General features: G+C 43.1%; 1 protein-coding gene across 1 annotated transcript in view; it reads right to left on the minus strand.

Moving 5' to 3' along the window:
* The window catches only part of TBCD (tubulin folding cofactor D), a 1,666,801-nt gene that overhangs the window by 606,955 nt on the left and 1,045,398 nt on the right, over positions 1 to 14,448 (minus strand). The window contains 1 exon segment of the mRNA XM_069200356.1: positions 2,702 to 2,778. Within this exon segment, the coding sequence (XP_069056457.1) occupies positions 2,702 to 2,778 (77 nt within the window).

Raw genomic sequence — 14,448 nt, forward strand, 5'->3', positions numbered from 1 at the left:
CAGCAAAAAGGTCAGGGTGGGGGAGAGTAACGGGATGGGGTGGGGCCAGATGAGGAATGAGGGACTTCAAGAGGTGTCTCAGGAAGATGTGCCAGAGGGACCAACTGCACCTTCACAATTATTGTTACTTCGCTGTGAGCCCCTACTCTTAAGCCGGTCATGCACTGCCTCTACCCTCCCACAAACAGTACCACAGTGTCCAACACCTGGGGGCAGTTGCTGCAAACAAGGACGTTAACCAGTTGTTTTGAGGCCACAGACTTACTGGAGCGAGTCTGTCTGCTGACACTATCTGCGGGCACCAGCCGTTCCTATATAGGAATAAAGTGTTATGAATGTCTATTGACAGTATAGTAGAAGTGTGCAAGTCAGAAGACACATTTATTCATCAGCTTTAATTCTTCTCTTCCTTGTGTTGTGGGTAATGATGTGGTTATGTTTTAAATTGTAATCAAAAATATTTTAAAATAATATATATATGAACTTGTTTTGTTGGATTAAGATATACAAATATTGTTCTAGTACTTTGGCATTCGGATTTGTTTGACTCCGGATGAAGATTCGTTTATTGGATGAATTATAGAGATTGTGTGTAGGAAAAATTTAGATTTAGGTTATAGTGTGCACTAAGGAGAGCTCACTCGTTTAAAGTTTGTCATGTAGACTTTAGTAAAAAGAGAAGAAATAGTTTCATACCTGTAACTCCAGTTCTCTCGTAGGGGTATTCCCATGATAGTCATAAGCGCTGAATAGTTCCGCACGCCTGTGGGGACCCGGAGCACTGTTCTAAAATTGTATTCTTAAGTGTAGATGTATGCCTTTTTTCAGGAAGGCCTGCAGAGTCACTTAAGAATGTCAATATGCAGCCTAGAGGAAAGGCTACAAAGGCTAAATTCGTCATCCGACTTGGTTGAAAAAGGGTACTGTAACATAGATATGCATTAAAATGCATGGATAGTCTAAAGATTTCGCAGAAAAATCTTTCACAAACCTTTTTGCAATGTTATATAAAGATGAAGCAGTGCAGGGCAGTGTATCCCATAAACTGCCATTATACAGAATGAAAAAGAAGCTGTGACTGTAAGAGCAGATGGTCTTCCTCTATCCCATCATGCACAGCAAGAGGCAGTTGCCTCAGTTCTTTTTTCCGGCTCCTTCTGACAGGACCCTGAAGCATTCTGCTCCGCCTATTTATAGGTTTTTTCACAAAAATTTCTCATCAAATCATTTTGATTCCACTTTCACTCAACATTTTTCAACTTGCTTGAGTATTTTCTGTCCTTTTTTGTAAAATTAACATTTAGGCCTTTTTTCATCCAAAATGCCTTCACTTTTTGACAAGTGCCCTTGCTGTGGCAGAAAGAAGGCCAAAACTGACCCACACGAGGTCTGTATTATATGCCTTTTAACTTCTCATATACCAGATGCCTGTGAGATATGCAAGAACTTCTCCAGGTGCACCCTGCGTGACAGGGAGAAAATTTGCCTACGGGCCAAAGAGGACAGCAGACAGAGAAAGCAGCCTACCAGCGGGACCTTAGAGCGAGGGGAAGGGCTGTCTTCCACCAAGGCTCTTACTTAGTCGTTCAGGACAGCTTTTAAACACAGTTCTGGTCAGAAACGATGCAGGTCCCGGTCGACGTCGAGAACATCAACGTCGAGGCAAGTAACAGTGTCGACATGTTTGCCGGCGAGGAAGCAACACCTCTCGCCGTCACACCGCTCGTCGATGTCAAGAGTCTACATGCCGTCCAGGCGACATGGACACCTGACGTCGGAGTGCTTCTCTCTCAAGGTCACCGTCAACACGCCATGGAAGATCGAAGTCGATCAAAGGACCCGGTTGCAAGGGACTGGCAGACGATTGAAACAAGCATTAGCAATGCCAGGCTTTAATGTGTCAACACATGGAAACATAGACACTTCTAATTGATATTTATATGTGTTGCTCAACCAAATGTGGTTATCATAATAAAGCCTACAATACTAACTTTAAAGCTAATGGGAGAAATGTAGCAAAGAAGCTTTGCTTTCTGTACTAGAATACATATGAGATAAAAACAGAGTGTGACAAACAGCATCAAGATTGAGTGTACTTATCCCATGTAAAGTGGTCCCTCATACACTGCAATAAAGCCACTTCCTGGAAAGAAGATTGATACATATAAAATAGGCAGCCACATGAGTTAAGAAAGTAATGTCCTCCTGGGTGGAATCAGAGCCCAAAATGTTTATTTAAAAAAAAATTGTCAACACCATGTCTTGCGTTGTCAAGCCAGGCCTAAGAATACAGATGTTGTCTCCTTGTCAGACAACAGGTAAAGGCCTGCCCTGTCACTATAATCCTACTGCTGCATCCACAGTCAGTCCTTAGCAGCCTGGAAAGCTGGCAGTAGTCATACCCACACACAAGTGCCGCTGTGTACCACAGAGCCCCATTCTAGGCCACAATCCATGACACAGCATGTGCATGATAGTCGTGCAGGTTTATGTGAAAATCAAAAACCTGATGAGCTTCCAATGATGAACGCTGGGCAGGCGTACAAGCCCTCAGGAGCCATGCAGGGTACCTTTTACATCGAAATCTTTATTCAAAGTTCTTGTAGTTACGCTCATTCTTTACAAACAAGCTCTTACATGTTTTCAAATAGTCTAGTGAAGACTTTCCAAATTATAACAGAACTATGAGAGAAAAAAGTACCTTAATTTTTTCTCTTGCAGTACTCGATATCAAGTGTAGACTTTTCAAACTATCATTTATTAACCACTGCCAGCCCCCTAAAAAGAGAAAGAGAAACGTAAAGCCATTAATATGTGCTTTGCTTCTGTGTATATTTAATTCAACGTCTTGTCTATAGTGCACATGTATCCAAGAGGAAGCAATGACTGTATAAGTAATAATAAATACTAACGCAAGGAAAAAACGAATAAAAAGCATTAGGGGACAGTAGATGAAGGGAGGAAACGCTGCAATAGGAAGCTCTGTGTGTTAGCACTGGAAGTTAGAGTTGAGAATGTTCTGAAATACATTGCAAACAATTATTTATATCTATATTACTCATTTCCATACTGTTTTAAACGCAGCTCAAGTACTTGCACACATAACTATATTCATGGAACCATACAATCAAAGAAAATTACAGCAGAACATTATATTCAGTTACAAGACCATGACTAAATACATACAAATGTGCATTATAAATGCTAAAGGCCTGGAAATTCTACTTCTTAAAGGAGACTTATTTTCGGGATGAAAACACAAGAGGTTCACTCCTAAAGGAAGCTCAACTGCAAAAGAATTCCAAAGAGAAGATTCCCATCCACGACAGACTGTTTCTTTGTCCTTAATAATTTTAAGTGAAACGTCTGTACCTTTCAATTGAAGAACCAGCTTACAACCCCAAGAGTTGTCAGACTTAAAAAGAGGAATGTATAATTATACTATACAAATGTCATTGAAGAAAGTGAGCAAGCATTACCCTCACCCAGCCCTCCAGAAGGGGAATTGAGGGTTCACCTCCAACTTCCGGAAGGCTATTTGAAAAACATGAGGGCAAAATGAAGATTGTGTAACACAACTGTCATTACAAATGGCTGAAAAGCCAAAGAATATACATGCAGGTGTGAAAGAGCATTAATAAACAAGTTTCCTACCTTTAGTAACACGTTTTAATTAGAGACTCTATCTAGCAGCATATTCCTCACCTTAGAATATTCCCCAGGATTCAGGTTGGTTCTGGAAAATCTTGAGCAATACCTCTGCGCACCTGTAGGTGACACTGATCAGCTCTGCATTGGCAGTGATGTCGCTGTACCTATATAAGAAGTGCCACCCGATGCGCTGACATCTGTTTCTTTTGTGACTATTTGTACCTTAAAAACCCAGAGCCATGAAAAAAAACAATGTTTGACAACTGTGCCAAATCAAATGGGATCTTTACCAGACCTGGAAAGTAGGAGGGTAGGTAAGGAATCTGTGGTTAGATAGAGACTCTACCAGAAAAAGAATTACCATTGGTAATTAACTAGCTCTTCTGGTAGAGATTTCTAACAGCAGATTCCTCACCTTAGAATAGATGCCCAAACAATATCTCTCTGGACGAGGGTCAGTGAACTGGCTCAAACCAGAATGTTCCAGGGGACCAAATGGATGAAATATCTGTCTCAACGGACCTGGGTGTTCAAGCAGTAGTGCTTTGTGAATGTGTGGAATGAGGCCCATGTAGCAGCTTGGCTTGTCCAGGACAGGAACACTGCCTGCTAATGTATTAGTAGTTACCTTGATGAAATGGGCCCATAAGCTCTCAGGAGGCTGTTTCTTTGCTAGTGTGGACCAGATCTTAATACATAGTACAATCCATCGAGAGATGGTCCACTTGTGCATGACCTTGCCCTTTTTCGCTCCAATAGAGAGTTGATCATCTGTGGTGTGATTAATGTAAAAAGAAAGGGCTGTCTTCGGTTTCAGGCACATGAGTCTCTCCTCCTCCTGGAAGGATGAGGGGGGGTGAAAAATTTGGCAGAGTGATGCTCTGGCTGACATGCAAAAGGGTGACAACTTTCAGCAGGAAAGAGGCATGTGTTCTAAGAACTAGTTTGTCAGCGAAAGAGCTGGTGTAAGGAGTGTAGTATAGTAAAGGGTGAAGCTTGATGACCCCTCCTGGCATATGTCATGGCCACCAAGAAAACCGTTTTTAGAGTCAAGAGCTCCAGAGGACAGCCACGTAGTGGCTCAAAGATAGAACATATCAGAAATGGGATGACCAGACGGAGATCCCATTCGGACATCACAAAAGGGGTAGGAGGAAGTGTGTCGTGACTCATTTCCTGAAACGTTTACAACAGGTGACTTGGACAGGGAAGGTTGGTCCGGCCACTGCAGGGAAGTGAAAATGGCAGACAAGTAACCCTTTACAGTGCTTAGTGCAAGATCTTGCCAGACCAAAGACAAAACAAACATCAACACCTCGGTCAGTGGTGCAGGTACGGGGTCCGCATGATGGGAGGAGGACCAGGCCACAAACATATCTCAATAGCAGGCCAATGCTGTTTTAGTGGAGAGATGCCTGGTTGCCAAGAGGATGTCACAGACCCCATAAGGGTGGTAACTGCCACCACCTAAACTCCATGCATGAAGGTGGAGTGTACACAGGTTCAGGTAAAGGACCCTGCACTGTTGATACAACAGGAGGTCCTTCTGACGGGCAGCCTGATCAGAGGGCCTAAGTTCATGCACAGGAGTATGGGATCCGTGCCCAGTACCGAGCTACAAGGATAGCTTGGGCCCAGTCAGTCCTGATCTTTTAAAGAACTGAGCAGGAAAGGTATTGGCAGAAAGGTGTAAAGGAGTCCTGAGTTCCATTCTAAATGGAATGTATCTCCGAGCGAGAGTCGATTTGGAAACTTCAACATGCAGAAATGTTGATATTGTGCATTCTAGGTGGTGGCGAACAGACTGAGTCAAGGTTCTCCTCATCCGTGGCAGATCTCATGCCACCTCCGCGTGTGGCTGCCATTCGTGATCTGCAAGGCATCAACAGCTGAGTTTGTCCACTCTAGCACTGAAAGAGCTTGCCAGATGTTGTACCACCAGAAAAATGACTTTGCATTCCAGCCAATCCCAGAGATGATGAGCTTCTTGGCATAGGGCCCACAACCCCACCCCACCCTGCTTGTTGCAATACTACGTGGTGGTTGTGTTGTCCATCAACACCTGAACCATTCTCCCTTTCGATGGGTGTAAGGAAGGCTTTCAGTGCCAAGCAAATTACTCTCAGCTCCAGAAGATTGATATAAAGCAGAGATTCTGCTGATACCATAGTCCTCTGATCTCCACCACTGGCAGATGACTGACCCCACTCAGAAGCTATGTATCACTCACCAATGTCAGCTCTGGTGGGTAAGGGAAAGGGGTCTGCCGCTGACCTAATCTTGGTTTGTTTGTCACCACCGCAGGTTCTTCACAGTCTCCTTCGAAATCGAGGCCAGGTCAGAGAGGTTCCCTTGGTGCTGAGCCAACTGGGAGATCAGATCCCACTGTACAGCCTACATATGCCAACTGGGGTACTTTACCAGCAGGATGCAGGAGGCCATCAGAGTCAGTCACACCAGCATTAAGGATTGAGGCCAAAACATTTTGATCATAGCCCAAATATGCTGGACTCTCCAGAATAGATGAGAATAGGTGAGGAACTGCACTGCATCCAGAAAGGCTCAGATTAAAGGGAGTGTCTGAGAAGGAATTAGGTGTAGCTTCGACATGATGATAATGATTCCCAGCACGTGCAAAAGGTTTGCTGTAGTCTGAAAGTGGAGCGAGCCTGCCTTCAGCACCCAGTCAAGGGGCTAGGGGAAGACTGGGACCCCCAAACTTAAAAAATAAGTTGCAACCAAGCCTTCACTTTTGTGAACACCTTGTGGTTAATCCATGTTAGCTTCCCACTGGGAACAGGAGTCAGCTTAGACTTCAGCTTGCAGGCCTGTTGCCCATGTCACTGAGTGACCTTTTATCTATTTAGCATGCTCTGTTTTATTTAATTTATTTTATTATTTCTTTTAGCATTTCCCATTGCTTACATTTTATAAGAAATGCTTTGATTTCCATCAACAGTGCCATTGTGAGAAGCCATCATTATCAGCATCGTTATCAATGATGTACGTAGGTATTGTCATCATGTCCCTTTCTCACTTACGTGTGATAGGAACATAATGCACACTTGTTCGGGAGTGTTTATGTAATTGCCGACACAAGTCTGCCACATTATCAGTTGTTTAGGTACATAACTGCGTCAGGGACCCAGCATGATCAGTATAAATACACCTCACATGGACAAGGTCATTACAGGGGTTCCTTTCAGATGCCATCTACACTGGATGTCACCTTGCCGCAGAACTCAGCCTTCGTGTCTTAACGGCGTCTGATCTAGAGACCTCATTCCAAGGTAACAAGGAATGTGGGGAGCTTCTCGTGGACATAGTACTGTCAGATTAGGGTTTATCACACCTAGCTCTTGTTCGAGTAGAGATTAGGCTTTCTTGGTTAGGAATTACATATTTTATGTTGTAAGATGGTGGGGGTTTTCATATTCACAACCCTCATCTTCACAATTCTGCTTTTATTACTGTTCATTATCCTAATCATTGCAGCACATGCATTTTACCGTAGATAGCAGTCTTTTTACTGAAAAATTTCTTGCATCTCCTTCATTGCCTTAGTGTGAGACTTATTGCTAATGAGAGGAAAGAGTAACTTCCATTCCACCACGACTTCCCTGAGAGGTCTCATCTAGAGTCCATGCGTAAGGCTGCCAGAAATCACCTTTACTGTCCGAGTTTTGGTGAGGTACTGCTTGTGTGCCGGGAGGGTTGGGGTGACAGTTGTGACTTGTAGAAGTGACCCAGTCGCCTACAAACAAATGTGCTGTCATCCCTAAACCAGCAGTCTCGCTAAGGAGCGAGAGTCCAATTAAGATAACCTAAGGGGCGCTGGTAAGGCTGAAAGGAAGCACAGTGAACTGAGGGTGCTCCTGGCCCACTGTGTACCGCAGGTAATGCCTATGGGATTGCAAGAGATGTGAAAATATGCCCTACAATCCAACCCTGCCATTCAGTCTCCAGGGACAGAAAAGACCTAAGCCAAGGTGAACATTTTTAACTTCTCTTTCTGTAGAAAGGCATTGAGAGTGTGCAAATCTAAGATAGGATGAAGTCCTCCATTCTTTTTTGGCACCACAAAGTAGGGGGACTAACAAGCACAACTTACTTCTAATGCAGGCATCCTCTCAATGGCTCATTTGACCAAAAGAGATTGCGCTTCCTGATAAAGCAAGGAGAGGTGGCCCTCAGTCAGCTGTCCTTGGGATGGTGGCAAAGGAGGTGGGGTGTTCACGATTTGGAGGATGTACCCCTTCAACACAATCTGAAGCACCCACTTGTTGAATGCAATCGTAGACCAATGGGGCAGGTGGAGGCCAATCCTGCCACCAATGGGATAACTGTGTTGGACAGAGGGTATACTAAAGGGACTTAGAGGTTCCACGGGAGGGGTGAAAGGACTGCTGCTGAGACTCGTCAGATAAGGAAAACCACAGAGATCTGGTGGTAACTTGGTTCTCTCGAAAATGCTTGAGCACCGTGTTAGCTTTATCACCAAATAGGCAGGAACCATCAAAGGGCATGTCAATGAGGAAGTTTGGACATCCCCAAAAAGCCAGTGAACCGTAACCAGGCATGGCGACGCAGCACCACAGTGGAGGCCGTGGTTCTGGCCAAGAATTGAGTTGTATCCATCCTGCACATAATGGCAAACTTTGCTGCATCCCAATCATCCACAAGGGCTTGTTAGAGGATGGCGTGCCCCACCTTGGGAAGCATGGGAAACAGCTGTGCTACTGAGTCCCACCAGACACAGGAGTAATGGCCCAAGAGGCATGTGGTGTTCATGACTGCAAGGCTGGGCTGTTGGAAGAAAGGATGTGCTTCCCAAAGGTGTCCAGCCTCTTTGATTCTCCAGTGGCGTGGACGTGAACAACATTCGGGTTGACCTTAGAGGTTGAGGTCTGCACCACCAGGCTCTCCGGGGACGGGTGCCAGGAGAGAAACCTAGGTTCCGTGGAATGAGACAATGGTGTTGGGCAATCATGCAGTTCATAGGAGCCACTATGCAAGGTTAGGCCCAGGCGCCCACAAGAACGTCGGTGAGAGATTCATAAAAAGGGAGTAAGGGCTCAGCCGAGCTGGCTCCTGAGTGAAGCATCTTGGTCAAGATGTTGGCCTTGACTGCAGGCAACTGCAGTTCAAGGACCTCAGCTGTCCTGAAAATCATGTGGTGAGGGATGAGCCTTCTTCTGAAACTAGGCCTAGAGGGAAAACCATTGCAGAGTCTGGTGAAGTGTCCAGCCCACTGGCATCATCCAGCTCCTGAAAGTAGTTCTCAACAGGGTCCTCCTACATAGGACCAAATCCTTCCTCCTCATCCCCCTCTGCACAGAGGAAAGCCAGCTCTGCAGGTGAAGTGTGGGAGAGAGGCTCAGATGCACTACCTTTGAAGAGTGAAATCGAAGAACACTTTGACTTATTTTTCATGTGCTTCTTCAACTTAACCTGACTTAGAGAAAGATGTTTTTGAAAGCAAAGATGACAATTTGTGGGAAGTGCTCAGGGAGCTAACCCGAGTGCAGAACCAGGACCGAGAATGTTGCGGAGTCATCTTCTTCTGAAGCACCTTCAGGAGGTTCATCATCCACTTGCAAATCGCCTTGTGGTGCATGGACTTCCACTCGATTTGTGACTTGACCCCAGACACCAAAGAAAGATCAAGTAGAGATCAGACACTGACATCAGCCGGTGACAAAACCCACAAGGCTTAAACCAAGTAGCTTTAGAAGGGGGCATGTCCCTAGCACACTGTAAGCAATTGCTAGGAAAAGAGTTGCTAAAAAGTCTCAAAATGTTGGTCAGATAAAAAGTCTCAAAATGTTGGTCAGAAAATGACTGAGTTAGCTCTCCGGATCCATGCTGTTGGAGTATCTATGCTACATACATAGATAGGTGCTAATCCTGAAGTCGGTAAAAAGATGGGAAAATCATCCCAGTATCTCTCTACACTTCTCCTTAAGCTTAGGTTCAGAGGCAAGTTGTATCACATCCACCTATCCATCCTTCACACCACTGTGCAACAGGTCAGGCACTGATTTCCTCAAACCCCTCTGTCACTGCCATGATGATTATTGCGAAATCCATCCAGAGGTATGGCTTAGGCCAGTTCAAATGGAACACTTTCTTTGGCTCATTTGTAGAACCTATGCCGTCCAAGTAGTTTACCTCAGAAACCTTCTGTACTACCTTGTATTGCCCACACAGCATATCCTCTAAAACTTATGGAAAACCGAGTTTCAGCACCAACAATCATTACCATCCTGGTACCCAGTCAGTATTGCTTTCGGATCATACTGTTCCTTCATCAGCTCTTAGCTTACCTGAAGGGTTATTTTTGACTGACTCGTGTATGGTGCTATTAACTTCCCGAGGTCAACCACATAGTCCACCAAATCTCTTTGAGATGGCTCTGAGGTTCCTTTCCAATCTTATGTGATTAAGGTAAGGGGGCCATGCACAGGGTGCCATAAGAGTAGGCTTACGTGTCTGAAACACCCCCTTTCTGTAGAACCTCTTTGTAGGTGAATATGAGATCTGGCAGCTAAAGGTGACATTTCCTCCTGAGGATTTCTGGCAGAGCTCCCATCATGTTTTTAAGGGTCTTGTTAAACCATTCCACCAAACCACTGGTCTGTGGTTGGCATGATGTGGAGCGATGGTAGGCCACACCAGCTTATTTCCACATCGCTCATGTACGAGGAGATAAATCTTGTTCTCCAATAACATCAGTGTCTTAATAAATGTAACTCTTGATCGCTAGAGGTGGCCGAGCTATTACCTTCAAGATTATATACCTCAGAAGTACTGCCTTTGAACTCCTGGTGACATGGTACATCATAACCAAGATATAATATAAGTGTTGCCTGCTGCTGAGTAGGGGGATCAAATGAACCATCAATGTCAAAGCCCACATTGAACAGAACACCTGCCACTGGCAGGAACACATAAAATACCCTGGCAAGAGTGCATTGCTAAGGGAATCTCAAGGGCCTATATTCAAGAAGCACTGGTCTCTTGCAAGCTTCTTCCCCGGGCTCTGTGGGCTCAATGTAAAATAGTCCATTGTCCCATTCAGCATAATGCCTTCCATTTTGACTTTTTCCTGCATTCCCTTCCTAAGCCCAAAAGTATAAGGCCTTCAACTTGTACCTGGAGGAATTTCTCTCTGGTATTTTCTCCAGCAGCTAACTAACCCTGCAGCAACGCAGACTCCAACACCTGTTCCTTTCTTGGTATCTCATTGTCCTCTCTATAAGAAAGAGGGGTAATGGACCTCAAAGCCTGTGCTCTCTCAGAGTCTGCCCTTATACACTCACTACTTTTCTATGGCCCCTGCATATCTGGGATGGTTTAAGTCTCTTCAGAGCGCCCTGTCCTCATATATTCAGTCAAAAAAAATGGGGGCCGTCATTTTCTTTTGGCTTGATCCCACAGGAGTCCTGCAGGATCGTGGAAAAAAATACTTTTTTTATTTTCACCCCCTGCTGTTTGGGTGGGTGAGGGGGAATGAGGGGGGAGTGAGGGGGGAATGAAGGGGGAATGAAGGGGGAATGGGGCGGGCAGGGTTTTGGAGAGAAGTCCCTCTTGGTCCCACTACACTTTTCCAAGTCCTGTAATAACTGCCAGCAAAAAAATATTCATGTTGCTGGCAGCCAGTCGGGAGATCTCAATCCTGACGAAGCCTCATTCCCAAAGGAGCGAGATGGCCCAGGGGGCACAAAAAGCTCTCTGGGCCAATCAGAACACTCTATTATTGAACTGGTGCTCCCTCAGGAGTCCCTCAGACCCAACAATCCAGATATACAAATATTTTTCAACCTTCATTTATCAAAAACTGAACAGATTTTCACTAAATCACTAAAAGAATACTCTGCGAACAAAGATCTTGCCAAATTTGGTGCAATTTAATCTGACAGTTTTTGCGTAGCGCTGCCTGAAGAAGTCTATGGAAAATGTATGGAAAAATTTGCTTTCCAGGAAGGGGCTGAGGTGTATTTGTTTTTTTTGTTTTGTAAAGTTAAGTGAAGATTCATCAAATGGTGCATAAGTTACAGGCAAAACAAAAAACGCCATATTTATGGAAAAGCAATCCTAGGGAGAAAGAGAGAGAGCGAGAGAGAGAGAGAGAGAGAGAGAGAGAGTGTGCCTTTTTTTATGTTTTTTTGTGATTCTGGCATGCTGATTTGTGACTCCTTACTTCATATTTATTTTCACATTCATACCAATGTCTTTGGTTAAAGATAAGTATTATACTTGAATTTCACATCATATTCTACTGATTAGAAGAGGCAACAATATTTATTTACAACATTCTCTGTGGGGAGTTTATTTAAAAAAAATAAATAAAAAAAAAACATCTCTGACTCACTGGACTCATAATTTTATAACTCAAAAACTCCCTTAACCACAGGGTGATTTAATTTAATATTGCCCTCAACTTGACTACACTTCATATAGATTTGCTTTAATTACTCTTGATGGCCCACATGATCTGACTTAGTCTCACTAATTACTTACTAACAATATGATGCATATAACTGCATTTGGTCTCAATAAGAAACTCTAATATGAGACTCATCATACACTCAATGGATGCTTGGCCTCCTATTCCCCTTCCTTTATTTCCTCTTCCAAGTACAACTTCACTGCCTCTTCATTGACCATCATATGATGATTACCAAATGTTAGTACTATCTCTCGCCACATTTTTGAGTTTATATCCCACTGATCATTTGTTTAATGGTTTAAAAGCAAATAAAATCATTTTGAACCAATATAATTTTGCATTATAAGAACATTTCTTATTTTTGAGGCTACATCAATAAATCACATACCAAAATATTCTTCTAAAGAACCCCTATGTTGGACTAGTTTGATTATGAATATCTTTTATGATGTTTCATCTTTAACTGATGCTTCGGAATATGAAAATTGACTTTGCTAAGAGCTCATTACTATATACCCAGGTTACTAAGGGACTATAAGTTTTGCCAATTCTGTTGGATACTAAGTGATATTAAAGCCTTTTTCGAGCTAGGAAGGGTACTGAAGAAACGTGAAAGAATGTGTGCCTCAAAGCTGAAGCGAGTACCTAAGAGCTAGGCATTTTCTCACACTGACCCCCACAATTCTGCTACCGGAGAGGAGGCTCAGAGACAGGATACTGTGGATAATCTCTGAGGTTAAATTATCATGTGGTTTATTTATAGTTGACTTTCTCTACGCAAGTTATCTGTTTTGGATTCTATCTTAACTTGAATAAAAATGATAGATGAACAAGTTACTTACCTTCGGTTACACATTAACTGGTAGAGCCAGATTCAGCCACAGATTCCTTACTTTACATTCCTTCACAGGACCAAGCCAGGATCCGGAAACGTTTTTCCCATAGCACGTATGAGTCAGAAGGGAGCGTTGCACGACTCCATATTGACGTAGTCCAACAGATATAACTCCCATTCGCTGATGCACCAATGTCAGTTTCATCTGTGATTATTTTCTGAGCTCAAAACGTGGAGTTTAAAATCTGCCCCCTGAAACAATATGCTAGCACAAAAGACACCCATGTGTTGAATAATCACTGAATTCTAATTCAGTGTGTTAATTTCCATAATGATATCTTCTGAGACCAAAGAGAACTCAGCTGAGCGGGGAGGATGAGTGGGTTGTTAAGGAATCTACGGCTGGATCCTGTTTCTGCCAGATAATGCATTACCAAAGGTAAGTAACTTATTAATCTGCTAAAGACATCTAGCCGCAGATTCCTTACTTTGGAATTAGATACCAAGGTCACAGTGACCCGGAGAAGGGAATGTGAACTGTGATCTCCCTAAAAAGTCTCTAAGTATCATAAACCGGTCTAGAACAAGAGAAAAAGACTGGACAATCATAATAATTAAGATGAGTAATACAATACTCTATGGTATCAAAATCTGTGGAGGGAGTCACAGGTAAATAAAACCATCAGACATGAAAAGCATTGCAATAAGCTCATCCATGTTAGTATGGCAAATGTGTGTCAGAAGTGACCCAGCAACTTTAAAAGTCTCTAGTCTAGTACAAGAGAAATAGTTCAGGCATTCATAAGAATACCTATGAGGAAACACATCCTATTTAGTAAAATAACTGAGTAAAGGACCACAGTAATTAAAAGTTATAATAATGCTAATAGCATGGATATAGCATCACCCACGATTAATACCATTAAAATGTTGTCCTTAGAACAAACCAGGTCTAGAATAATTCAAAAAGACCAAGCAGTCATAACAATGTAGGTGAGCCCTAACATATTTCACAACATAAAACGTGCAGGAGGAACCACAGATAAGTTGTCAAGCATTCAAAAACATGGAATAAAGAAATCCATGTTAATATAACCAATCAGTGTTAGCAACTAACAAAATGAATATTACGCTATTTGCACCCTTAATGGGATCCAAACCCATTCACGAGCAACCCAAAAGTACTGTGGAAAGGACCACAACAATTAAAGTCATAAAGACAAAGAAAATATGAGAAACACTACTCATGACCGTAGGACAGCACTGACAAATGAGCTAGTGAAGATAAATCTATTTGTTCGTATAGGTAGAACGAAACTGTGAATGTCGGGGGCGCAAGGTATAGTTACCTTAGGGCGTGCGTTCTAGTTACTTGAGCTACCCATAACTATAACTGCTGAATTTCTATGGTTTTGTGTGAGGAAATTCTGAACCCAACTATAAAGTCCCTGTAACCTTTGTTTTTTCAGTGACTATATATATATATATATATATATATATATATGTATAT

This window comes from Pleurodeles waltl, chromosome 7 (genome assembly GCF_031143425.1).
Source record: "Pleurodeles waltl isolate 20211129_DDA chromosome 7, aPleWal1.hap1.20221129, whole genome shotgun sequence".
Lineage (NCBI taxonomy): Eukaryota > Metazoa > Chordata > Amphibia > Caudata > Salamandridae > Pleurodeles > Pleurodeles waltl.